General features: G+C 36.0%; 2 protein-coding genes across 2 annotated transcripts in view; one reads left to right on the forward strand and one right to left on the reverse strand.

Moving 5' to 3' along the window:
- The window catches only part of c1qtnf4 (C1q and tumor necrosis factor related protein 4), a 35,065-nt gene extending 12,206 nt beyond the window's left edge, over window positions 1–22,859 (forward strand). The window contains exons 2-3 of the mRNA XM_015384838.1: window positions 17,395–17,756; window positions 19,409–22,859. Coding sequence (XP_015240324.1) covers window positions 17,400–17,756; window positions 19,409–20,203 — 1,152 coding nt within the window. The 5' untranslated portion in view covers window positions 17,395–17,399 and the 3' untranslated portion in view covers window positions 20,204–22,859. The remainder of the gene's footprint in view (window positions 1–17,394; window positions 17,757–19,408) is intronic.
- Window positions 22,860–24,117: 1,258 nt separating this feature from the next.
- Window positions 24,118–27,933, reverse strand: part of ndufs3 (NADH:ubiquinone oxidoreductase core subunit S3) — a 6,924-nt gene continuing 3,108 nt past the window's right edge. Inside the window, exons 5-7 of the mRNA XM_015384840.1 lie at window positions 26,539–26,664; window positions 26,345–26,464; window positions 24,118–24,860 (exon numbers count right to left, since the gene is read on the reverse strand). Coding sequence (XP_015240326.1) covers window positions 24,690–24,860; window positions 26,345–26,464; window positions 26,539–26,664 — 417 coding nt within the window. The 3' untranslated portion in view covers window positions 24,118–24,689. The remainder of the gene's footprint in view (window positions 24,861–26,344; window positions 26,465–26,538; window positions 26,665–27,933) is intronic.

A 27,933-nucleotide genomic window follows, 5' to 3' on the forward strand; every position in this document is an offset into this window, starting at 1 on the left:
AAGCCCTGATAATGAAGCTTCACACTCCACTGCACACTTTGATGATCAAGTCAGTCCAAGTGCACATTCTGATATTGACTTTTAGTCCGGAGGAGTGCGGTTTCATATGTACTCACCCTCAGATCACTGCATGCAGGTTTTCACCTCTGAGCAGGCTGGTGTCCAACTGAGGAGGTTTCAGAGCCTCAGTTGTTCTCTGTGACATTAGGAGTAGAAGCCTTGATCATTATGAAGACAATTAAGAACTGTGATTTTCTTTCTGTAAATATTATCCCAAGCATGTGACAGCATTGCAAACTAAAGTTAAGATGCTTCTCATTTTCTCTTCAGCTTAGGGAGATTTTTTCAATGATTTTAGAAAACATATTGATTTTTTCCCATTCTTTTTCAAAGAGGTTGCATTTGATAGATCTAAAAGGTCACTGAAGTCCACTGGAAGCTGATGCACTTGATGTACTGACTTTTGATATCCAAACTAATAAAAATGGATTCAGAGTGATGTTTTGGAGATACTTTTCACTAGCATTAAATGATCTGCATAAAACAGGAACAATAAGGTAAGATCCTATCAATCTTTTCCACAGCTTTTAGAGATCAAACTGCAAATTAAAAATGTGCAAGTTGAATCATTTATCCAAGCGTGGTTTTCATGCCATAATTACCCCAACATGCATTTATTTTGAATGTTTTTTTCACATTAAGCTGTTGATTGACACGGAAGACTCAGCAGATGGAAAACAGCAAACATCCAATAAGTCTTGAGCAGAAAAAAGAATAATCTGTATCTCAATGATGCATATTTTGTAAAACAAGCTTGTTTTCATTAAGTGAAGTTACTCACAATATATGGAGGTTTCAGAAATTTTACTCAAGTAGCGCTATTCTATCATAGTTTTACTTAAGTAACAGTAAAAAGTACAATAATGTAAAACTAGTGGTAAAAGTATTTTTTAAAGGAAAAGTCTGGTCATATTTAGAATTCAAACTTCTGAAAGCACTTTAAATATGAAATTATTACATACTGTTCAATAAATTATAAGTGTTTTTAATTAGGAGTAATTTCCTTTGAATGTGCTTTACTGGAGGCATCCATCTTTGTCCACTGGAAAAAAAATCGAAATCTAGATCGGTCATTTTTTCTTAAAATAAGTGCATTTGTTCTTGAATCGAGAAGGTAAAAGGGAGGTTTTGCCAATGGAACAAGACAATTTACATTTAAAATAAGAAAAAAACAATTACAATGTCTTATTTCATGTGCATTTTATCAAAATATCTTATTTTAAGAGTAAAAATACTTATCCCATTGGCAAACTATCTAATTTACCTACTCAAATTAAGGGGAAATACACTTAATTTGAGGCATTTTTACTTATTTCTAGATCGTTTTTCCAGTGTCAATGAACACTACTGCCACCTACCTCTTTGTGATGTCATGATGCGGTATCAGCTGTTGAGCAAGTACCAATGCTGCATCTGGTGTTTGCCACAATGCGTTATTATCCAAGTCATCTTGAAAACATTCGTCTTTGAGATGTTAGCTACATATGAGTTGTTTTTTCTCTGGCCAGAATTTCAATGGCAAATCCTCCCTCTTCAAGTTGGCAATCCAATGACGAACCCGTCCGTGGAGGATCATGATTCAGAAAGGTGAAATAATGATTTTTTACACTTTTACTCGATGTATTACAACATCCAACAGCCATGCACGTGGACATTGTCAGTTTAACTATAGCTCTCACGAATTTCAATGGTGAAGTCGGCTGGAAATCTTCAATAATTGTTGTTGATTGCAGATGTGTCTAGTAGTTCCCATTGATTTTGCTTGTAAAGTGGGGAGAATGGCGCTCGGCTTACCGCACCATTTCATCAGTGCTGGAAGACATTAGGAGTAAGGTGTTACTATGTTTGGGCAAAAATGGCCAGTCCCAGACTTGATGATTGCAACGAAAAAATTTTACATTTTTTTACTGATTAATGCTAAATTCATGAAATCACTGAAAACGTATTATTTTTAGGTATAAATAAGTATCCATTGATCATTGCTTCCTTGTTAATCAAGCAAATGTAACCGATTAAATTTAAGTGCCTACCCACCTCTGAATGTTCCTGACATGTTTTGACACTTCTGATAAATATGGAAATCTGTTGCCAAAACAGAACAATATAAAGGCTATACCTTACAACAAACAATGTAAATACTTTTCAAATAAGTAAAGGATTTTTCAGACTTGTTTTTTTTACTGTAATTTTTTTCAGAAAATGCTAGTTTTACACGGGTGTTATTTTGAACATAATAAAGGAGCTTGCTGATGCTCAGTGTTGTAGGGCTCAGGAATAGAGGACTCAAATGCAAGACCTGACAAAATGGGATCAAGTTCAAGGTCCAAAAACAAACAGGGTCAAAAAATAACTAATTATATGTCTAAGTTCAAATTCAAAAAAGGCTTAAATGCTTGACTCAAATTACAAAGTCGAACTGGCAAAGGGAAGCTGCATGACTGAGAAATAAATAGGCCAAGAAACGAAGGAGTGTCACAAACTCCTGGTGAATGACATAAAGGTGTGGCAGATCCTGATTGCAGGGAGGAAGTCAGGAAGTGAAAATAAATGATAACACGGGTGCTTATCTAGTCAGGACTGTCCCTGACACTTAGTATAACTGTTTGTTTTTTTTACCCAGTATGCTGGATGCTTTGCAGTATTTGTTCTTTCACAAAACCCCACCAAGTAGTACCAAAACACTTAGGACCTAATCTTAGCACTAAACTGCATGGACAACAGAAATTGTTTTTGCGACAAGTGAGCGTGTTAGACGTGACTTGCCATGTATCAAACAATAGGAGTAACAAAGTGCTTTTGGTCTCCCATTAGAAAATTGGTAAATTGCATTCATGTCACTAGCACTTACAGAGTGCCAGTAAAAAAATGAAAACAAAATCCAGACAAATAAGGGCTATAAAACTTATAGCAGCTGGGTTAAGCTCTAAAGAGCTGTATTTACCTGCAGCAACAACTGACAACACCCGGCTGACTAAAAATATTGCAAACCAATATGTAGTCTACCAAGGTAGACTAGTAATGATTTATTCAAAGATAACTATGTTTCATACAGAGCCTGTAAGAGAACACTGTGGAGAAAAAAAAACTCTTGCAGCAAGTTGACATAGCAAGGGGGGGCGGTTTACTTTTTTTGCTGTTACTCCTCAGTTTTGGTTTTTTTTTTTTTCAAATATTCTACAATACTTAAAGGCGCTGTACCTGATTCTGCACAGTTTTTAACCATGAACAAGTCTATTTCAAATTTGATCAATTGCTTTGCAGGGTACGAAGCATTTATTTGCATATCCTACAGCCAGTATATGTCCTCATTAGAATTTGATCTGCATATTAATGAAGTCAAACAAATAAAAAAGTTAGCTTGCTCTTTTCTCACACTTTTTACAGACTATGAGATTGGCACATATTTTGAAGATCACCTTTGTGCATGCTAATAAGTTTGGGTGCATTTAATACTGAAAAAAACATTTTAAAGATCATTCTCTTTATCAGCAAATTTAAATATGGAGATGACACAGAGAAAGAGTCAAATAAAGAATCTAAGGCTGCCATAAAGTTTTAACCACTATAATAAATTTTGTCATGTGGCCTTCCAAAAAATTTATTTACAAGAATAACTACATACTTTGTAAATATATATATATATTTATGATCAATAAATCATAATATTATTGAAAAGCTTTTGAATATAATATAACTGACTGCACTTGTCTCTTTGGTTACATTTAGTCTTTTCTAGGGGTCCAGACCTTTGGCCCAGACATGGTTCATGAGTTTGTTTTTAATAATTCTGATGAAGCATGGTTGAAAAGCAATGTCTGACTTTGAATTCTTCATTTTTTCATAAAATCTTTCTTTTCTTTTCTTTTCTTTTCTTTTTTTCCAGATTTACGTTATTTCTGGGACTAATGTGAGTTTTATTTTCCTGAAAAATGTGGTACAACACCTGATATTATACAATAGATGAACCTTAATTTGTTTGATTCTGTACCATTTTAAACCTGTTACAGACTGTTCCATTATTAAAACCGTCTCAGATAGTGTCTCTCTTTCTTCAAACATTACCTAACCTTAGATCACTTAATGTAGAGGATCATTCTATCCATATCCGAACAAAAGTGATATCAAAGTGTTACCTGTGGCTACATATTATAACAATACCTTAAAGTTTTATAGTATGGGCTGGAAAAACATTCTATAGTTATACCTTTTATACTCAACAGCTCAGTATTTTAAATCTAAACTACTTTTTCAAATAAATAATAAACATCACCCTCAATAGTACATAGGTGTAGTACATTATATAAAATTATTAGACACAGATCAGGTTTTCAAGTTTTCAGGCTTCGATTTTATGACTTTATCATGATTTTTGCCTACAGCTGAACAATGAGAAAAATCACAAAATGAGAATGTTGTTTTTAAATGTTAAGTTTACTTTAAACCAGAAATACTCATACTTTTCATACAGGAATATTTGCTCAATTAAACCTGTAACTTATACTTACTTGAAAGGTATTTATAAAGGCACTTTTAATCTATGGTGGATTTATGCTGGAAATCCGCAACAAAAAAGCCCAACTGTAATAAACGGACAAACATGAAATAAAGACTTTAAGAAAAATGTATAACAGAAAATAATGGGTTTAAAATAAGTCCTGCTAAAAGCAAGAAGAAAAGTAAAAACAAAAGTGGAAGTTAAATTATTGTTAATTATTCAGTCCATTTATTTCTGGATGTATTTTTAATTAGGGCAGCACTGGGCCTCCATAGCTCCACACCGCTTGAAACAAATTCTCAGAATCTGTGATTATATTTCATATTTATCAAACCTCTAAACTCTTCTCGGATTATCTCAACCTGCTGTTTTTACTTTTTGTCCACATTTCTGCTTTCAAGACTGCATGCAGCCATTCCAATGAAAGCCATTTCCAAAAGGCTTTTTACTCCAATAGCAGTTGGAGGAATCATCAGCCCCTACTGCTGTCTTCACTTTATTGTTTTGAAGATGGTAGGAACAGAGGGCATCAGCCATGAGCTGGAACTTGATAAAAGAACATTGTCTGAACTTATAAATCAGACATTTTATACTTTGAAGGAATAAGCATAGATTCAAAGGTTTTACACTTTTAGTTGTTCTAAATCTGCCTTATTAAGACATAAGCAAGTAAATCAGTAAACAATCACAGGGAGCAAATTTGTGTATTTCAAATGTGCAAGAATGAAAAAACGTTAAATGAGACCTAAAAGAAAATTTATTTTTAAGTAAGATTTTACCTTTCGCTGCAGCAGGAGCCACATGCTGCATGTTTTAAAAGTAAAAGATGAGTGAGGGAGATTTTGAAAGAGCTGTTATCTTCTTTGGCAAGTATGTACCATCTGCTAATGATTCTATGAATGTCATAATATATGTAAATGAAGGGGCATGGAGAACAATATCTCTCTTCATCGTATGTTCATGTGCACCCAAGCATATTGTATGTGTGCTGAGTGTCTTTGTTATTCTGTGCAGGCTAGGGTTCCCGCCTATACAATGCAACAATGGAGCTGTGCAAGCTTTGATCTAATGAGAGAGAAAGGGGTGACAGAGCAGAGTGGGAGATTGTTCAGGGAGAGAAGAAGAGATAGATCTGCACAAAGAGATTGAAACAGCTCATCCAAGCACAGATTTGATTTTAGCTCATCCAAGCACAGATGATTTTTTGTGATATAACGAAACTTTGCCAAAAATTATGTTATCTTAAATAATAGTGAAAGCTGATCTTAAAAAGGCCTTGAGTCAATAATTGAATTATCATTTAGAGATAGTTTTTAATTATTTTTTTCAATCAAATTTTCCTGAATTTTTTTCGGCTTTGTAGTTCATATTATTTATTACAGTGTTTTTTATATATATATATATATATACTAATATTATACTGTTTTTTCTGATTTCTATAAAGATGTAAAATGCAGCAAAAATTGAATTATTCAAGCAGAAATTATTATAATATGATAATTAGTATAATCCGTATAATATATGAATATTATAAATTTTGGCAATTAAGAGTTGCCAAATAACTTACATTTACCCTAAACGATTTTTAAGTAGTGCTATATATTAGAAATCTGCCCCTAATTTTTGTAAAAGATCACGGTAATAAATGGAAGCAGCTCTAAGTCTCAACCTGCAAAACATCCTCAGCATGTATTTAAAGTCACCAGAAGAAAGGAGTATTTTATTATGATTGACATGAAACAAAAGTGCTTGATTCCAGAAAATCCTTGTAGGTTGCATTTGTTGCTGAAGTAAACCCAGCCATTTCTCATTTCTTAACATTGGCCCAATAGTTCTTGGATGCAACAGAAAAAAAAGTTCTGGCCACAGAATATATATGCAATATACAATCAGCAAGAAAAATGTAAGTTTTTTGCAGCCCTGGGAGAGGAAATACTTTTCTCTCGTCTTGTCGAGTATGCATTGACCTTAACTTTACATAGAAGCAAACTCCCAAAAAAACTATTGATTATCAACAAAATATTAAGATTAAGCAAATGGAAATTAAATGTTAAATGTTTGCAAAATGTAAGTCCTCATTCTGCATATCCTGATTCAAATTACTAAGTGTTCAACGGTCAGAGTTTGGAGCATAATGATGCATTCACAATAAACACGTTTCCTTTGACTGGGGCAACAGACTTACATGTTAACCCTAACCCCATAGAGGTTTGCAAAGCCATGTAAGTGTGCTACAGGCATGATTTGGACGATTACAGCGATGTTTCACATGTGAGGGATGTAAAGTGACAGAGTTAGAAAATCTATACTTTGCAGTCTCGTCATGTCATGACAATTAGTGACTGGAAATGGATATGATGTGGGATGGAGTCCTTTTTTCAAACCAAAAATGAAAGACAGAAAAAAAAATGTAAAAACAAAGATGTAAAAGATGTGTTAATCTAGCCCTTAAAAGGACCATTAATTCATTTAGCTTCTGTCAGTGCCCATCACTCTAAAATTTGAAATCACAGAGCCACCAGTGCTGTTGCTTTTTATCAACAATTATTAAATACAGTCATAGTCATCATCACTTCTATAAACATTGTGATTTATACATTCTTCATCGGTGTGTGGGCCCATTGATATCCTGAACCATTCAGAATGAAGTCTTATAGCAGTTGGATATAAAAAGTAGTCTGAACGACCATATGGGGGAAAAAAATCTTGTTTCAGCAAAAAATCTGAATTGTGCATCAAGACCCTGCAGTGGGACCATAACCTGATCGCTTAATCTCAAAGAGATCTATTTGATGGGACATTTATCAGCTTTAGACAGGATAAAGACAATATATTGGTACTTCATCTCCGTCACTGACAATAAATCTTGGTGGAAAATGTTGCTCTGTTGTATTTTTAGGTCCAGTTTCAAGCTGCTCAAAGCTACAAACCTGCACCAGTGACATGCTATCATATGCAAGGGTCCTTCACTCTTGGTTTTGCAAAGAAGAACCCAGAGGTTTTTGAAAACAGCATCCCAATCAACATTTAAAATCAAATCTATGAACTCTTTATATACGTAGGTTCACTGAATCAGTATACTCAAGAAAACCCTTTTAAAAAGGGATTAACATCCCGCATTAAAGGAAAATCTCTTACCTTTCTAATTTACTGAAAACTAGATTTTCTAATGTGCATCATGATAAAGATGGGGAATATAGTTTTTATTCCTTTTGTTTTATACTGTTTTATATACCTATTAAGGTAATTGGTGGTAAATTGTGTGCTGGAGAGTGTAAAGAGTGGATCAGAGTTTGGGTTTTGATTAATCAACAATATTTTTCAGCCAGTACAAGGGGAACAAACCTTCTACCCAGATGATGAGACAAAAAAACTGTAATATTCTCCAAATCAAAGATAACATTCTTAGTTGTTGCTGGGTGCCTATAGGCCTTTATTTATACCCTTCAATACTTAAATTCAGATTTAAATTTGTGGTCTGTCAGACCAACCAAATGCTATAAATGCAGCTAAAACCAGTTTTCTTACAACAACATGAAGTTTAACCAAATAAGGTCAGCGCTTCAATTGTGTGGACTGAAGTGAAATTAAAAGAGTGATGATTTTTTTTTTTTAGCCATTTGACTTAGACGCTGTGTAAAAAAGCACTTTGAAACACTGCTCATCGATTTTAAAACCAGCTTTAAATGCTTGGTTTAATATTTCTATACATAAAAGAATTACATTGGAACACTTTATAAGTACGTTCTTCACTAAATTAAAAAGCAGACAATTTTTTCACAACCATTTTTTTATGACAAAATGGCAATGATGTGCAATAAGTTTCCCCAAACTTACAACCTGAAGACTGGAATTTCCAATTATAGCAGTGAAATAAATTTAGCAGCAGTTAAATTAAATCTTTTGACATTTAAATTATGAAACTTCGGCTTTTAAACCGCAGCAGGCGAAAACTTTAAATCAGAATAACAGGTTCTAAGAGAAAAATGAAAGTTGATATAAAGTAGAAATACTTGGTGATCAGGAAAGGGCTGCAGGATGGTTGATGTGTTTCAGTTTCAGAACTGGTTTGTTATCACCTACAGCAGATGGTCCAGAATGCAAAACACTGTGCAAACACACAAACAGAGGCACAGGCATTTTCCTATATGTATATTCACACCAAAAATAATCACTAAAGCAGAAAACATGTAATAACTATATACAGAAATCCTGAAAAAGAAATGACAGTAACTCTGCAGTGGAATTTGTTTGCTTTAGATAAAAGGGGGATGTGGATGAGTGGAATGTCAATGGTAGTTAAACCAAATACAAAAAAAAAAAAAAATAACAATATATTTTTTGGGAGAAATTGTCTTCAACATTAAAGATGCTTGTATTTAGTTTTGTATTTTTTATTGTTTCGATTAAGAGCATTTTAAACTGAAAATCTTAAATGTTAAAATGGCTTCCATAGGGGTTTTGACCTAGGCATGTCTTTTAATCCTGGGAGGGGTGATCACCTTCCACATGATTAAAGTTCAAGAAAAGATCAATTATTTTGTAAAAGTATCCATATATTCTCATGTATTGCTTCACACAATCCAAGACCAGTGTTCACAGTTAGAAAACAACTAAAACACAAATTTCCACCCACACAACATTATATAGGCCACACAGCCATCCATGGACAGATATCAGCACACCTTTGTGGTTTGCTTTAAATCCCTTCCCACAGATAATTTAGCATTTCATGTTTCCTCTCATTGCCTGTCCTCTTTTTCTGTGTCGTCTGTTTCCTTTCCCTTTGCTGTCCCCGTTTTCACTTCATCTCAATCATCGGTTATTGATCTGTCCTGAAGGAAGAACACAAATCTATCCTTGCCTCGTTTTATTTATAGATACAGGAAAGAGCTCAGGGAGAGAAACAAGAATCTGTAATACTTTGTGTATTTGGGAAGAATTGAAATGTTGTTTATAAATATGTATTTATGATCAGGTCGACATAAGGTTGAATAAGGAAAGAAGAAGAATATTTTATGTTTTTTATGAATAAGTTCCCTGTGCTTAACATTCAAATCCAAAGCTGTTAAGGTTGATAAATGATGAGCTGATTAATATACGTCTTTTCAACAGCTCCCTTATTCAGGGATGGCTACTGCGATTCAATATGACTCGCTCACAGATTTGGCAACATTTTTAGGTCGGATGCATTTATCTTGGACTCAGTTGTTTAGTAAACATATTTCTTTAGGTCAATATGAATCTTTCCCACACAACGCTTTAATGTTCTCACAGTGGTTATAAAGGATTTAGTCAATAGAATGTATTCTCTCATGGTGCAAACAGGAAACTTTTTTGTTTTACTCTTTATTTTCTTTTACATCTTAAAGGCAAACCAGTCCAGTTCATGTTTAGTTGTATAAAATCTAGAATCCCAAGAAGGCAAAATACCAGTAATTTAAATTTCAAGTTTTTAAACTCAAATGATTTCAAAGGCATCAAGTTGATTTAAAACAGGAGGTCAGGAATAAGTGTATTTATTTGATGTCTTTTATTGTTAAATGCTCTGATCTAAAGTTTATGTGGTGCTCTATGTTTATCTTAATCTTTAATTGTGAAGAGTTGAGATCAGGAATTTCCAAAAATAAGCACATTTCAACAAAAAATTATAAACCATTTATTAACAAGACTGTAGAAATTATTTGAACCCTTCATTTGCACAATGACATCCATGTCTAGAAATTACGTTTGACACCTCTGGACTGATGTTTAAAAAAGGATTCTCTTACATAACCTTCAAGACATGTTTTAAAGACGCACAAACTTGGAGACCTTGGCGAAGTCTGCTATGCTTGTGTGCCTCCTCAAATTGAATAATTTTAACTCCTCAGAAAAAAAAAATTCCACAGTGTTAAAGAAACCAAAGATGTACCAACACTTGGATCCTGCTTCATCCTGAACAACACTGCTTTGTGTTTTATCAAAGCTTTCTGCTGCTCAGTTGAGCTGTCTGTAAACGAGGAAAGCTGAGTGTAGAAAAGGCTGAATAGAAAACCCGATTACAGTTTTTCTCAGCTATCAAAATTATGTAAGTAAACAGTGTATTGATTTATTGTACTTGTGAATCAGCTAGTATTATCCTCCTAATGCGTAAAAACATATTTTCATATATTTGTTACAAATTGTCTTTATTAGAAAGGCAATTTGAGAAGTAAGAGGGTAACCAGACAAAGGGAAGACCTGAAGCAAATAGTGCAACCCTAGGATTTAAACCCAGGACCACGCTGTCGAGGACTCTACACTATACTAAGTGAACCTGCTCTATGTCCCTGGAATCATATTTTAAATCCAACCTTTTTTCTGAAATCAGTAAATATTAAAAACTGCTCTGTTTGCAGCTAAATGAATGGTGTTTTTTAACTATGAGGCTGGGCAGAACAATTTAAAAATTCACTGCGGTATATTTCTGTTCCCCTCTGTTCTGTGGGCTCCCCTCCCTTGGGTCCTCATTATGAAAGAGGTTTGTTTGATCTATTCTTTCATTTCAGCTTGAACCTGAAGCTTCCCGCTCTCTGCAGAGCTTTCTATCAACATGAACCGTTAAAGCTGCTGCCATCACACAGATAAATAAACACTATATCTTTGTGTCATTATGCAAAGAAGCTGCTTTCTCATTGGTGCACCTTTTTATCAGGTAGTGCAGGACTTTTAAATCTGCTTATTCTGCAGTCTTTGTTTTGTGGTATGGATTAAGCATCTGCTAAAGTGGAGCAACTAATCAAACAAAACAGTCTATTGAACCTCATTGGTTAAGTGCAATTAACCACTATAATTAGCTTCTATTTAAAGTGGTTTATTTTGTTTAAACATACAAGAGAAGCATTTAGTTTCAAGCACATATAACTTAAGGCCTCTGGAATGAAAAACACACTTTGAGTGCAGATTAAAAGCATCAGAAGAAAACAGACAGCATTATTAATTATGTTTATCACATAAGCTGATGAGCCAGAATACTAGACAACCATAATGTTAAACCTTAATTAATTTATAACAAATTATACCGACTAAAGCTTCTCACTGGATGATTTTATCTGACACGTTTTTCATTTAGTCAGATATGCTTCTGCAGCCTTTTTTAGACAAAAGATTTATCGTGTCAATGACACCACTGTTCTCTGTTCTCTAACTGTGACAGACATGTTTTATTAGACATATTTTTTTAGGTTTTATTGAATCTCAAGGAAGTTTTTTTTTTTGGTCTTTTTAACGCTGGATGAAAGCAGGTAGAAGTCATACACTCTCCATCGAATCATTGTCAGTACAAAAAAATAGGTCGGGAATAACTTCTCATTGAATTACAAAACTAAGTTCCTTAGCTTTTTATTTTAATGTTTTACAATTACGTCATTGCTTAGAAAAATTATTATGGAAAAGCCACATATTCACACATTTACATTTTTATCCAGCAAAATACTTGTGTCTGTATGCAGCTTTGTCATTTTTTAATGAGACATTATGAATAATCCATCCATGCATTATTCTGTCCTTTCATCCATCCATCTTTATTACCTGAAACAGAACAACTGTATTATGAATGAATGAATGAATGAATGAATGAATGAATGAATGAATGAATGAATGAATGAATGAATGAATGAATGAATGAAGAACTAAAACGTTTTTAGAGTAATGCACACCAGTGTCCAGCCCCCATGGATTAATCTACATTAAACCAGCATTTACAACATAAACTGTTTTTATGAATTAATATTTTTGAAAATCCAATCTTGATGTGTATACTTAGATAAATTACAGGTAAAAGCAAGGTGTATTCTGTAATTTCTTCATTGACAAGAGTTGCTGGTGATACATTGATTCTGCAACATATTCATTGTGTCCTGAGTAAAAAAAAACAGTCAACACATCCTTCCTTAAAAGGAAAGTGAAAGTAAAACTGCTGAAAGCCTGAGTTTTTTTTTAAGTAAAAGTTAAAAACCCATTTGTTTAGAGCGGCCTTTGAATGTTGAAGGAAAACTGTTACTCTGAGGTATTAGTTTAAGTTTGTGTTGCATCTGTATTATTTGCTTTACTACCTGCTTTTATTCTGTTTTTATTTAGCTTCTATTTAATCAACTTCATGTAGAGCACTTAGTATTGCCTATGTACTAAATTGTGCTATACAAATAAACTTGCCTTTACAAATATGGGATTAAGACGTAATAAAGTAATCATTTTTCATTTTTTCTGCACAATGTAATGTTATTTTTACTTAATATAATCTATGGACAAATTCTTAATACCATTTGTAAAACGTTCCTGTTGAGTTTTCTACCCTAAATCCAAGCTTTAAAAATCCAACAGATAAACATTATAAGATAAATAAATTAGGTCTGTATAAGGCTGCCATTGAGGTGCTTCTCTGCCCTGCCCACTCTCTTCAGTAAACAGATTTTACTTTTGTTCTGTCCTGTTAAAGGAATTCATCATTTCATTGTTTTCTGTCGACCTTCAGGTCACAGGGAATGCTTAATCATCACAAACAGAATTACAGTCACCATCCCAAATGTCAATACTCTAGTTTGGTGGAACCACATTTACTTTGTAATTAACTGGTCTGTAATGGGAAAAGGGCTTTCATTAAGAGGTCAATATGCCACAATGTCTTTAGGCTATTATAGGTAATAAAGCAGAACTGAGGGATGCAGTTTACATTCACTCATCATTGCCAGTTAGATTATTCAGTTTCGGGTTTTTGATATTCATTTAAACTGTTAATTTTCCAGGGTGGAATGATTATATATTAAATCTTTTTTTAAGAACTGGGTGCACAATTTTCTATATGGATTTTCTGTCTGTCAGTGGAGAAACCATGCACTTGTTTAGCAATTGGCTAGCTTCATGTTAGACTGGTTTTCTTAATCTCTCTTGTAAATGTTGATCTTGCCAGATTCAGTGTACTAGCTGGAATATGTGGATCCCTGTCAGACAGGCTATATACTTCATCTATAGGTCATACCAAGTCTGCGGGTTCCTCACCTGAATTGCAAACCTAAACAAACAACTTGGAAAAACTGGGATGTCTTTTATACAGGCGCAGAAGGGCAAAAAAAAAAGGGCAAAAACATAAAACGAATATTGAAGCTTTAAAGATTATAACAAAATCACGTAATAATCAAAAAATAAGGCATGCATAATATGGCCCATCTTCTATGACAGTTCTGAATCTTTGTTTCTGCTTCTGTCAGCCATCATTCTCTTTCTGTTTGAGTCAGCATTATCGCTCCCAGTAGTCTAATCCCAGTGGAAATATGTAAAGATAGACACATTGCACTGGACTGCTGCTATCTATGGGTTAGATACATTTTTTTCTTAAATTGTTGTTTAAGGTTCAAGAGAGAAAGGATCAGAAATAAACATTGAAACAATATTATAGAATGGAAACAGAAGTCTAGTTCACATTCAAGACCTGATCTGATCTGTTTTAAGGTAACATTCATTACAAAAGCCTAAAGCATGGGGAAAAAAGAAAAATAAAATTCTAAACATTTCATGGGGACAATCTCTGAGAGGAAAAAAAAAACATTTTGGGAGATTATAACATAATAAATGCTTGTTGTCCAGTCTTGGTCAGCTAATGATACTGTTGCACTGTTGCAAGCATTTTTTGGTTACTGAAGCCATTTCTTTGTTTGTTTATTGGTGCATTTAGGCTGATGGTGTGGGGCAAACTTTGTTTTGCATTTCTGGTTCCAGCGGACATGTTAAGAGATTCCTTTGTCTGGTATTTCCCCAGAATCAGAGTGAAGGGAAACATGATGCATCCTGTTATTATTATTATTATTATTATTATTGTTTCACCTGCCTTATACAGGTTAAGCATTGTGACTGTGGTCTGCATCACTGGGACCTGTAACTTAGTATCCCTGAAGAAATTTAATATAAAATGCCAGACTTCTGCGTATTCATAACTCTTCAGTCAATAAATTGTTTACCAAAAACTCTATGTACTTTCAGAGAAACAATTTTAGCCCAGATAGTTCTAACCTTGACATCTAGTCACAACCCAGATGTCATTAAGATGCATTTTCAACCAAGAGATGCTCAGTTGGATGATTCTATGACATATTATTTTCCTTTTCAGTTGATTAATGTGGGCCCTACTCTCCTCATACCTCATACAGGGTTTTTAAATTGACCCAACATGCTCATTTATGCCCGATAAACCTCCCTGAAAACTGCAGCATCAGCTGAACTCTATTGGAGCTTCACAAAGTACACAATATTCCTTGTGTCTTTGTGTTCAGGGTCTCAAGAGTGCAGACACCCCCAGTTATGTGTGCTTTCTGTTGGTTCATCACAAGAACACAATGAGACAGTGAGAAAGCATGTCTTCACTGATACAGACGATTAATTACCCCGTCAACTGAGAGCAGTGTGATTAAATTAATCAAATATGGCTCAGTGATTTATATAAATATGTTTGTAGCTCCTATTCTGTCATTTATTAAATTACACTAAATATACACTAAACATACATAATGAACTGTTAATAAGATGTTTCATATGCTTGCGAATTCAATCTGTGTTTTTTTTTTTTTTGTTCTTCTGGTACATCATCAAAATTCTTTGGTTTTCTAAGCATAGCTACTTATAATAATTCCGTCTATGTTATTTGTTCATATTTTGATGTTAAACCAAATGCTTAAAGAAGAACAGTAGAATAAAGATAGGCTATGTTAATAAAGCAGGAGTTTCAAATATCTATTCCACAAAAAAATTAAACAATTGTTCTGTTCTTCTCTCTAATGGGCAATACTAAGATTGGTTGAACTCATTAATATTAGTTAGTTAAGCAATCATGCAGGTATAGCTTATCGTCAGTAGTTTTAAAATAGAGTTACCTTTGATCAAACTGATGAGAGTAATTCCAAAAACACTCAGTTCTCATTCATATATCAGAGTGGGTAGAGGTGGATAGAATAGCCAAATAATATACTCCAGTAAGAGTGGGACTACTTCAGCATTTCTTTGCAATCCAAGAAATGACTCAGGAGTATTTCGGTATAAAACTGTTCGAGTACTGATTAGCTGTTCATATCACTGACTTAAAATTTAAATATTTTGTTAGATAGAGAAAGACATATAGTTCTGAGTAAAAGCCTAACTACATGCATCAAATAAAACGAAACAGAGAAAAACACTTGTCAAATCTATGATCAGTTTTTTTGCACTATAAACCTTATGAAACCCATCATTTTAGTAACAAATGCATGCTGTTTATGGTAAAACATGGTAAAGTACCTTTGGTGACAACATCCACAGTTTACTGTGTATTCAATTCAGTTTCAATTCAGTGTATTTATATGGGGCCAATTCACAACACATGTCATTTCAAAGCACTTTAGAGAGACAATTCAACCAGATCACACAGTCAAATTGATTCAAAGTTTTCTATCTAAGGAAAACCAGTTGATTGCATCGACTCATTGACTCGAAAGCAATCCCTCATACTAAGAATGCTTGTAGCGATAGTGAAGAGAAAAACTCCCGTTTAACTGGAAGAAACCTCTAGTAGAACCAGACTCAGGGTGAGCGGCCATCTGCTGAGGCCGACTGAGGTTCAGGGAGAAAGAAGCAGACATAGAAAAAGAAGCAGAGATATAAAAAGACAACTGTCAACCAGCTTCACAGGCAGCCCGGTCCAGGAAACACACAGCCAGTCAGACGAACTCTGAGCCAGCTCCCATGTCAGAGGATGAAGAAAGCAGTTACAGTTAGTTACAGTCAGAGACTTGACCTCCACTTGTCACAGCAGACTCAGTGTATGGTAAAGTAAATGTATATTAGTAAATGTAAGTGGTTACTACCCACCTGTGATTGTAGGCCTTTCCTTTCTGCAAGCTGCTCATTAGTGAGGAAGTAGAGGGGGTTGGGGGCAACCTCTGGCCATATGACTGGACAGAAGTTGGGTTACTAACAGGTTTTCTCTAACATAACCAACCAATGCCTATTAAAGCTTTTAAATTCATCTCTGACCGTTTATCCATTTCATATGTCTACATACTGCAACTCATTGAGCAAATCCCATAAGTCTGCAAAGCACTAAACACAACACCACGGGGCAAGTTTGAAGAACATAAGCTTTATATTTACTGCATAATTACGTGTTCTTTTTCTTCACACTGTTGGTGTCTTTATTTTTCATCTGCAATGTAGAAAATTATAACAAACATGGATTCATATAATAGAGTCGCTTATTTGATTTAATTCATATTGCTGTTTTTGTTGTTTTTCTTATTCTGGTCATTGGGATTTTTTTTTACGTATGTTCTAATGTAGCCTGTTTAGTGATTTTTCCACTTAGGGCATATTTTATCCAGCATCCATCAAAACACACTTTTTATAGTGAAGCTGAGAATCAATTAACAGTTACAGGTAAATTCTTTAGAATAAAAATGGGACGTGCATTCAACGCATAATCGCGGATCTTTATTGAGTGCAAGTGGAAAAAAAGATGTCAAATATTTTCCCATAAATGATACAATAAAAGAAGAGCAAAAGCGTAAAGCAGTACTAAGGCAGGTAATGTGGGAACTGATGTATGAGATTTTTAAAATATGCCCCTCAGCTAAATCATGCATCCAAGTGGAGAAGTGAAAATGGAGAAAATACTTTATTTTACCAACTTATTTCCCACCAGTATTTAACTTGTTTCACTTTACCAGGTGATCCAATATCAGGGTGTTTTGGGGAACCTCAAACTCCAAACCAACTTTAGACATGTCAGCAGTGTTTATAATCCATTAGCAGACTGTAACACTAAAATGTGTTTTTCTCTTTTTATCATTTTTCTGCAGATAAAATGTTGCTGCATGCGAGCATGTTGCTTGGCTTCCTTTGCCTGGGACACACCAGCACTGCCTGGGGTTTCGCCCGTTTGCTGGACAACACAGAGCTTCGCTCAGCATTCTCAGTGTCACGCACTAACAGCATGGAAGGAGGGCCAAAAATGACAGTGACCTTTGACACCGTTTACGTCAACATCGGTGGGGACTTTGATGCTAAGGCTGGACTGTTTCGCTGCCGCATCCCAGGGGCCTACTACTTTTCCTTCACAGTGGGAAAATTCCCTCACAAAGACCTGTCTGTGATGCTGATGAAGAACCGGAATGAGGTGCAGGCCATCGTGTATGAGGAGAACGCAGGAGAAGAGAGGAAGGTAAGCTGAGAAAAAGCTATAAAGAAAAAGATTTTTAGAAGACTCAGAAATGTTTAGCCATCATTTCTGACTCTTTGTGAAATATTTGCACAATATTTTAGCACTTTTCTTTAATAGCAGTTGTTAATCAGCATTAGACAAAAATCTATGAAAGTTGAGGAGCCCCATCATTCAGCAAAAACTGGGAGCAGAGAAGCTCTTAGTATCAAAAGCAGTCAGTTTAGGAGCTTGAGAAAACATTCCGACCTTAGGAGGTTCTGAAAACATCTTAATGGGTAGAGACTCTAGACTGGCTGATTGGACGATACGGTGCCTGGTCATATCTATATATGAGTGCCTAAATAGTTGGTTTGTTGCCAGGTAACTGCAGAGCTGAATGATATGCTGATGAAAGTATTTCAGCTCTCTGATCCATGTTTTGCTGGAACTGGAATGCTTCTAAAAGTTCCAGGGTTGTAACTCTGAAGGTCTGTAGTTTGGCACCCTTAATGAACTAGTATTCAAACTTTTTTGCACTGTTCACATTTTCTAACACCAAAAACACATTTTCAAAGTATTCTATTAGGATTTTCCCAGAGATAATCTGGTCAGAGTTGATGTGAAGGTGGATGGATCTATATACAGATTAATCCTGGAGGAATACTTGTTAGAGGCTGGAGATTGAAGTAGATGCTTGCAGGACAATGAACCCGAATAAAGCATAATTATGTAATAGAAAAGCTTAGTGAAATCCAATTCAGAATTTAAGGCAATAAATTCAGACCAGAAGTCACAGGCTGTCTCTACTCCAAAAAAAGAAACTCAAAAACAATCTACTGGACTCGTTTGAAGACGTTTCGCTTTCCATCCAGGAAGCTTTCTCAATTCAAAATGTCAGGAATAGCGTTGAGTTCGAACTCAACACTGTTTCTGACCTTTTGATCAAACTTGGAAACAGAGTCCAGTAGATTGTCTTTAAGTTTCTTTTTTTAGAATGACTATGACCTGGATGACTGAGAATCTTCACCAGATCTCTCTCTACTAAACTTGTTATTTTGCAAAGGAAGGTACAGACCTATCCTAAAGGATATAAAGCTGTGACTACACAATTTCCTATAAGGTATAAGGTAGTTTTGCAATCCAATTCCAACATCGGTTTCAGTTTGGGAAAACTTTAACATGGCAAATGTGGAGGTTAAATCTGTTGTTTGAAAGATGGATATTCATGATAAAATTGTTTGATGAACTGAAACATTTAGGTACAAACAAAAATCCTCAAAAAACATTTGTGAATGGGGAACATTACTTTTCACAGTTCTTTCATTAATGAAGAACACAAAAATAGAACTATGACTTTGAGGATTTATTATGCTGTACTGAAAGCAAAAGGCAATGCGGATTTTAATCATCTACCAGTTTAAAGTGATATGTACTGAACAGGCACCTAATATTGTGGATCAGAATATTTCTCTTGGGATACCTTGAAGGTCTTTAATCATGTCAGAGCTTAGATTAAGCCTTATTGCAGGGGTTTATAGTTTTTGGGGGAATTGATGATTCGTAGAGGATTACTCCTCTGTGATTGAATCATGTTTGTTGTCGGCATCCTTGATGTAGAACAGGGCAGATTTTGCCCCACCCGCAGAGCTAATACAATCTGATTAAATCCTCAGGTGCAGAGTCAGAGCGTCATGCTGCAGCTGGAGTTTGGTGACACCGTCTGGCTCCGTCTCCATGGTGATCCTCGCTACGCCCTCTACAGCAACACTGGACACTACACCACCTTTAATGGTTACCTCATCTACCCCGACACCTACAGCTACCAGACCCACCATCACCAGCACCATCCCACATATAACCCTCAGCAGGAGGACCTCCAACTGCAAAACACAGAGCAAATCAAGTCCAAGGCAGGAAACTCAGAGAAGGAGGAGCTACACAGAGAAGAGGAGGAAGAAGTGCAAGAGTATGATGATGAAGAGGATGATGGGAGATCCGCCTTCTCTGTGGGCCGTACCCAAAGCATTCTGGGAGTCAACCAGGTGGGCATGCTGCAGCATCGACCAATCAGCTTTGACACAGCTTTCGTCAACATTGGAGAGGACTTTAACGTGACGGAGGGTGTGTTTACCTGCCGCGTCCCTGGGGCATACTACTTCTCCTTCAACGTGGGCAAGCTGCCCCAGAAGACACTTTCCGTGAAGCTGATGAAGAATCGTCTGGAGGTGCAGGCGATGATCTATGATGACAGCCAGGGTGAGAAAGCCCTGCAGAGTCAGAGTGTGATGCTGGCACTGAAACCAGGGGACATAGTCTGGCTCTACTCTCACCAGAGAGACGGATTTGGAGCCTACAGCAACCACGCCAAGTACATCACCTTCACTGGTTTCCTGGTTTACCCAGACATCCCCCAAAGCCCCTCCGCCGCTGTCACGACCAGCCAATCATATTCTGCCAAGAGGCCTTAACTAGAGCTGAATGGCTAATGACTGAGCACCCTGAGTGGGATTCATGTAAAGTGTCAAATGCTACACAGGGCATCAGAACGTGTTTGAGTCCCAACTGCTTTCTGGCTTCTTTCCTCTTCATACCAATTCCTTCTCAAAGTCAAAGGAGTTTGGACTCACCTAAGAGAAAATCTATTTAGTTCATGTCTAATGGCTTCCAAGGTCCACTTTCTATCTCACTTGAATAGGAATACTTCCATCTAAAATCAAAATTCTTCAGTCATTCGTTTGTTCGTTCGTTTCCTGATTAGATCAACACTTTATTTGGTCCAGATGCATGGTGATGCATCTGGGTCCAATTCATTCTAGTTGTATCTCATGTTTTAAATCAACTTTATTTCTCACACAATTTTACAGAATATACAAAGTCAAATTCAGGTAAATATGACCTGATTTAGATCTAATTTCATTTATTTCAACTTAATTCAAATTTATTGTAATGGACACTGATATCGATCCATTTGCAGTTTTCTGTGACAGCTACCCTACACATCCACACTTCCACAAATTCCAACTAAAGGAATTCCTTTGGGAAATAAAGGATTCATTTTAAATGAGAGGATAAATATAACAGGATAATATAAAACCAAAATATCCTTACAAGTTAACTCAAATATACCAAAGAGGGGAACCCATTTGATTGGATAGTTTCTGCACAGTTTCAGCCCTTAGACGAAGCACTCAGGGTGCACTTCTAACTTCATCCACTGGAAACATGTGTGAGTCTTAGTAGATATTCAACATTTCTTAATGGAATATTCCTTGAAGTGCTGTCGGGTTGCTGTCAAAGACTTGATGTTTCTGCTTGTGAGTAATATGTCTCTTTACTTGTTATGTCACTAGCATGTAAATGAATGTAAACTATGTGGTCAAATGAGTCCTTTTTTCCCCATATTTGAGGTTTGATGTTGTTTTCTTGGGCACAGCTGGGGCAAAGGATCACAGGACGGACCTGACACAGATTTGGAGCGTGTTCAGGACTCTGTGTCATTACAACTGTTGACCGCATGCTTCCTCCAAGCCTGCGGGAATCTGGAACAATATTTGATTTCAAATTCTAGCAGCATTTATTTCACGTCTTCAGACAGAGCCCACTGTGGGGAAAATTGAATTGATTCTCCCAGGCTGCAATGATGTGCTTATCTAATTTCACACCGCTGGGAGCAAGATGATACAGTTCAAACTGTCATGAACCCTTCTTTTATCAAACAGGCTTGTCCCCTGGGTGACCACTGGGGTTCAATTTGAGTTTTGCTGAACATTCAGATGTTTTTCTTAAATTTGTTGGTAATTTATGAGAAGCAAAGGGTGGAATATCTTTGAGATGCAATACCCTGATTTTAATCCAATTAGCCGCTATTCCCAAAAGAAAAATGACTTACAGTTAAAAATCAGCAGCAGTGAAAAGAGCAAGGGAGAGCACTCCACAGATCTGCAGAAATTTATTCCAAAAATGTATGTTTAAGATGCAAATCTCACTGCGTATTTAATGAAAGCCTATTTCTAAATCAAATTCAAAAACAGTACACGCTGTGAAAAGAGATTTCTGTTATAAATTGCAAAGATAACTGCATTTTAAAAAGGAAAACCCTAATAAATGTATTCCCTTTTGACATATTTATACGGGGAAAAAACAAGCAAAATATGAAAACCTATAAATCTCTAAAGATAAATCTTGAAGACTGCAGAGACTTTTAAGATACTAAAATCTGGTTATTTTTCTCTCCCAGTAGGAGCAAACAGTGAATGTGTTTCACTGCAGATGATATATTCAGTCGCAGCATAAACCTCTTTTCATCTTAGCCTCAGTGTGAGAGTGGGGCATGTATATACAGACCTGTGATTCAGTGGGCCGAGTACAGTTCAGGAAATTATGTTGATTCTACCCAGAACCTCTGGTGTGCAAGGCTCAGAGACTTGTGTTATCATGCATGCATGTAACTAAAAAAACAAAATATTTTCTCACAATTACTGTGCAATTTCAGAAGGTCAGTAGATGCCTGTTTCCTATTTATTTTATTTCTATGTGAATTGTGTGTACAGTTTTAAAAACGTGCTTCTCTGTTTATGATGCTTTAGATCAAAGATTGTGTAATAATATTTAATATTCAGATATGGATAAAAATGTGGGTTCGTTTTTATTCAGTTATCAAAACAAAGAGTTGTGTTCCGCATTGCCAAAAAAGAAAAAACTGCATTGGGATACTGTTTTGACCCTTGTTGTCTGCCGTAGTCTGACTCAAACTGTTTGACATGTTTAAATTGATTCTTACATGTAAAGTGAATGCAGCAAAACTGTGCATTGAAATAAAAGAAAGATGACAAACAAGCAGGGCTGTTTTTATTCATCAGGGGTGCAGCGCCACCTGGTGTTTTGTTTTTCATTTGTGGCACATAAATCCACAAGTGAAAACGTAAATAAGACAGAGGTAAGAGAACAAAATCTACCATGCAGCAAAAAATAAATTACAAGTATAGAAAATGAATAAAGTTGATTAAACATTTCTGAATGATTGATTCGTTTTATTCTTTTAAATTAATTTAAAATCAACTTTCCTGTTTTGTTTGTTAATAGAAAATAGCTGTTTAGACTGCCACCATCTACTGCTATACATTCTGTTATTTTATGTTTTCATATTAAAATCCTTAATATGTTAGTAGGTGGTGCTCAGAGAGACATATGGTAACAAAGTGAAGATTTGATACAATCTGCTGGTCTCCTTTGATGATATTCATAGCCTAAATGTTTGGTCTAAATACAGATATTTGGGGTTAAAAAAAACTACAAGTCGGAACAGAGATGTGGAAGTTGATTGGACGAGTTTTTGTTTTCATGTTAAAAGCCCTGAGATCCTTCCTGATCTGGTCTTATCATCTAAGCCAGGGGTGCTTAACTCCAGTCCTCAAGAGCTACCATCCTGTAACTTTTAGATCAGGCATCCCAACCTCGGTCCTCGAGGCCCACTGTCCTGCAGGTTTTAGAGGTTTCCCTTCTTTAGCACAGCTGATTATATTGATTGCAGTAGACCAAAAGCCTGTTAATCAGCTTTCAATTAAAATCAGCTGTGCTGGAGCAAGGAAACCTCTAAAACCTGCAGGACAGCGGGCCTTAAGGACCGAGGTTGGGGATGCCTGTTTTAGATGCATCTCTTTGCACACCTGAATCTAAAGCCTCAATCCCCTCATTTAGCCCAGCAGAGGCGTGGTAACGAGCCACTCATTTGATTCAGGTGTGTTAAAAATGGTTGCATCAAATAGTTGCAGGATAGTAGTTCTTGAGGACTGGATTTGAGCACCCCTGATTCACACCAATATCAGACTAAGTATAATCTTTTATTCATTTGAACCTCTTTTTCCGGGGTGGACTGAAAGATAAAACTTCACAAAGGCAGAATTTGACACTCGGGCTCAGTAATATATATCTATATAAACACAGGCTTTTTGTAGCCAGCAAGAACTTTGGATTAAATCTGGCTTGACATTTGATCACCTTCTTGGCAGAATTCATTTTCAAACATAACTAATTATGAAGCTTAGTGGTGGAGCATCATGCTAAGTGTCTCAATGTCTTTTAAAACATTTTCTACATAACTTCTTCTGCTTTAAGTGCTTGTGTGCGAGGTAAGCTACTCCCTGTGGCGACTAATAAAATACCCATCTATGGCCGTTAGGCTACCAGTTTTATGCGGAGACACTTAATTGGTGGATGAACCTTAACTGGTACCTAAAAATTCACCTGGAAAATCAAACACTAGATGGTTACACCCTGGAACCAGTTGAGTTTTCCAACATTAAGATCCCAAACACGTCAAGTTTAGAATGAATGCATCTTCCAAAAAAAACAAAATTCTACATTTCTTAAGAATAGAAGTGAAATGTTCCTCCAGGTTCATGTTAGGACCTTTTTCACAGCTAAAATAAATTGAGGTTGATATCAAACCTCCTGAGGAGGGTGTGTATAGGAGTTATTTGATCTGAGTGTATAATTTTTACCACATTGGTGATAAGAAAAAAAATCCACTGTAAATTCAAAAATCATTAACACTTAAATTATCAGGACGAACACGGTCAAAATGAAAGCATGTACATGTCTGACCAACAGTCACTGTAAACAAACCAAACAGTGCAGGAAAAAATAAGCTATTGAAAACATGGTTACCGTAATTTGTTTAAAGAAGGTTGGTACATGAATTTGAAGAAGAAGAATCTCTCATCTTAGTCACTATTAAACCTTTGGCTCTTTCTACTCCGCTTTCTCCTTAACCAAAACAAAACAGTAAAGTTGCAACAGAAAGCTGTTCTAAAATAAAAACTCAAAGCACAATAAGAAAGGTCCAGCGTTGGTTTTATTATTAGCTTTTATTTACATAAATATTTCAGATTGGGCTGTCTGGCAGGACGCAAACAACATGTAGGTGAAAGTGTACTAGGTTTGAACTGAGTGACGTCACTTATTCTCTGGGGCTGAGTCTCCTGCCTCCAGTTTTGGCGCAGCCTCCTTAGGATCTCGGTACGCTGGGAACACCTCCCAGGGTGTGTTCAGGTCGAACTTCCTGAACTCCTGTGCCAGCTCAACGGGCTCAGCCACCACCCGCTTCAGCTCATCATCATAACGCACCTGTGAAGGGAAACAATGCTCAGCTCAGAAACATATTTCTAGGTCTCCTCACTGAGATTGGGACATTCTTAAATGCCCCCAGGCTTTTTCAAATTCTAAACAAGATTGTTTATTGATATCTTTATCATTTTTTTTCATAAAAAGTAATCTTGACATTTAAATATAAAGAAAGAAAAAACATAATAAATTAAAAATGGACCAATCACACACATCTATTTAGACAAAGCAAGAACCTTGGCATAAATGTAGTGTTTGAGCGCTTCCCCATCTAAAAGATCAGCTTTGTAGAAAAGGGATAACAACTGTTTTCATAGAATCAGAGGAAAATCTCAGCTAAAAGAGGTCAAAATCAGATCAAAATCGGCACCAGCTGATGTTAAAGAGCAACATCAGAGAGAAAAATCAAAGAAAGATCATTTTACATGAATGGCTGTTGGTTTGTAGTAGTCCTCCAACAGAAAGCTGTGCTTTCCTCTGGTTGGAGTCACAGTGAAAACCAAGATGAAACCAGTTTATTGGTGCTAAAGCCATAGCTTTCATCCAGCAGCAGTAAATCAATCAGCGCAAAGCATACACTAGCACCAGTTTAACACCACAATACATAAAAAAACAATAATGTGAACTTGTATTTCATTTACTGAGATAAAAAGAACAATGTCACTGCTGTCAAAATTGAACAAACCGGTAAAAAAAAAAAAAAAAAAATCCACTTTATAACAGGCTCCTTTAAGACACCACATAAAAGTACAGAACAGAATTTGATATTTGCTCTGAATGGTGGTTACATTAGTGCGCTTGTGCTCTGAGAAGATTGCAAGTACCTGGTTTGATCCCTACAGCCTGCACTCTAGGTCCCTGAGCAAGACCTTAACCCCACACTGCTCCCCAAGGGGATGGGTTAAATGCAGTGAGGTAATTTCTCCATTGTAAGATAAACACAGTTCAATTTCTTTCTTCTTTATTTATGAACAAACTTTGGGGAAATTAGTAAAAAAGTCCATTTTGGAAAAAAAAAGACAGTTTTAAAAGGATTTCAAACATTTATTAAGTTCTTCAACACCAAATATAAAATTCTGATAATACACAATAAGTGTCCTTTTCATTGTAGTTGAAGGAACCACTTCATTCCTCATTTCAGCACAGCCTATAGTTGCTGATTTTCCTTCCAGCTATTTAACCTATTTAACCTATTTAACCAATTTCACCTGTAAACTACCTTTGGGTTTGATGGAGGTTCTGAATCACCTCTGTGCTTATTAAAAAAGATAATCCAATTACTGTTTGCAATCAGTTTATTCACTTTATACTGACAATGTGAACAAGGCCATGATAGCTGTACAGACTGAATATACAACCAGAGGAGGAACAGTCCAAAGCTTCCTCCACTCCCCTAGGTGTACTTGAACTATGATTTCAAACGATGAATTAAATCAATCAGGTCAAAGAACATCCGAGCGTTAAGCTCAAACTCTGGCAGAACTCACCTCTACGTATCCTGATAGAGGGAAGTCCTTTCTGAAGGGGTGACCCTCAAAGCCGTAGTCTGTCAGGATGCGCCTGAGGTCAGGGTGGTTGGCAAAGAACACCCCAAACATGTCCCACACCTGTTGCCATACAAATTCACTCAGTCAATCACAGCTTCCAGCCTTCCCGTTAAGTAGAAACGGCGGTGACTCACCTCCCTCTCGTACCAGTTAGCGGCCTTGTGGACGGACACTGCAGAGTCCACTGGCGTCAACTCATCTGTGTACGTCTTGACACGAATACGGGAGTTGTAACGCAATGACAGCAAGTTGTACACAATCTGTAAAGGGAAATCAAAATATCTGGGTTACTAACTGTACCAGGAACACAATCAATTTCCTTTCTGGTGTCTACCTAACGACTCAAGTGTTCACTTTATCATAGCCGCAGAAACTAATAGTGAAGGAACAGCATGTGACCAGAACATGAAGAAGTGAGGCTCAGAAACTAAGAAAAAGGCTCTTCAACATAAATTGAAATAAAAACAGAACAGTTAAACAGTTCAGAAGTAAGTTGGAGGTGTAATCTTAGAGCAGCCATAACTAAAATGGTCATACAAAAAATAAATATTTTAGCATCCGAGCTTTGCTGCCAGCAATGTCAAAGCAAGATAGCTTCTCAATACAACATAAAAAGTTAAGAAAACCCCGGAAATTCATATTAACTTGTATATTGAAGCTTTATATCTCTAAGATTTTATTTTAGGTTGTTATCTAATACATTTTGGGTTAAGTATTTATCACCCAATGACAAAAAAGATCAAATTAAAACTGGTCAAAACTTCACATTTTTTTATAATAATTTTCTGATTTCGGGAAAGAATCCGTGATAATGTATTTTCTAAATAACTGAACAACAGAATGAATTAACAGCATTTAAGTTTCATGCTTATCACACTATGCAATATTTTAAACAAATTTGTATTTGTAAACAGATCTACTTATGAAGAACTGTCAGTTATCATTTGTGGGACTTACAATACATTTAAATCTTTAAAAATATATTACAATAAATAATGTGAACAATTAGACATTTTTTTGTTTTTTCTTTGGCCGTTTCTTTTAGCAGCAGATGATAAAAACCTCTTCCCTGTGATCCTCCTCCTTCCTGGCTGCTCAGTATCCAAACTATGTACAACTCCTTCACACAGATCCAAACCTCTCAGGTCTTATATTCTCGGTTCATCTAATTGTGTCTCCAAACCGAGCTGCCGTTATTTCCGATTATAAAATAGCTCTTCATAGCAGCTTTCATTCTATTCTTGTAAACCCATCGGCTATTAATCATCACCGACATTGTCTCCATGTAATGTGCACCGCCCATTTCTTTGGATGGTTGACCCTCTGATACTCAACCACCTTCAGAAACTCCACTGTTTGTAGAATCACTGTTCCTCCCATCCGTCTTTCATTCAGGCAGGGACCGTTTCCTCCTTTTCTGCCAGCCTGTCCACCGGCAATGGAAACCAAACACTTCTTGCCCCTGTCCTTAAAGTTTCTCTTCTTGCCCCTTTTAAAACTTCTCATTTACAACCATAAATAGATTTTAT

Source organism: Cyprinodon variegatus, unplaced genomic scaffold (genome assembly GCF_000732505.1).
Source record: "Cyprinodon variegatus isolate N-32 unplaced genomic scaffold, C_variegatus-1.0 Scaffold324, whole genome shotgun sequence".
In the NCBI taxonomy this organism is placed as follows: domain Eukaryota; kingdom Metazoa; phylum Chordata; class Actinopteri; order Cyprinodontiformes; family Cyprinodontidae; genus Cyprinodon; species Cyprinodon variegatus.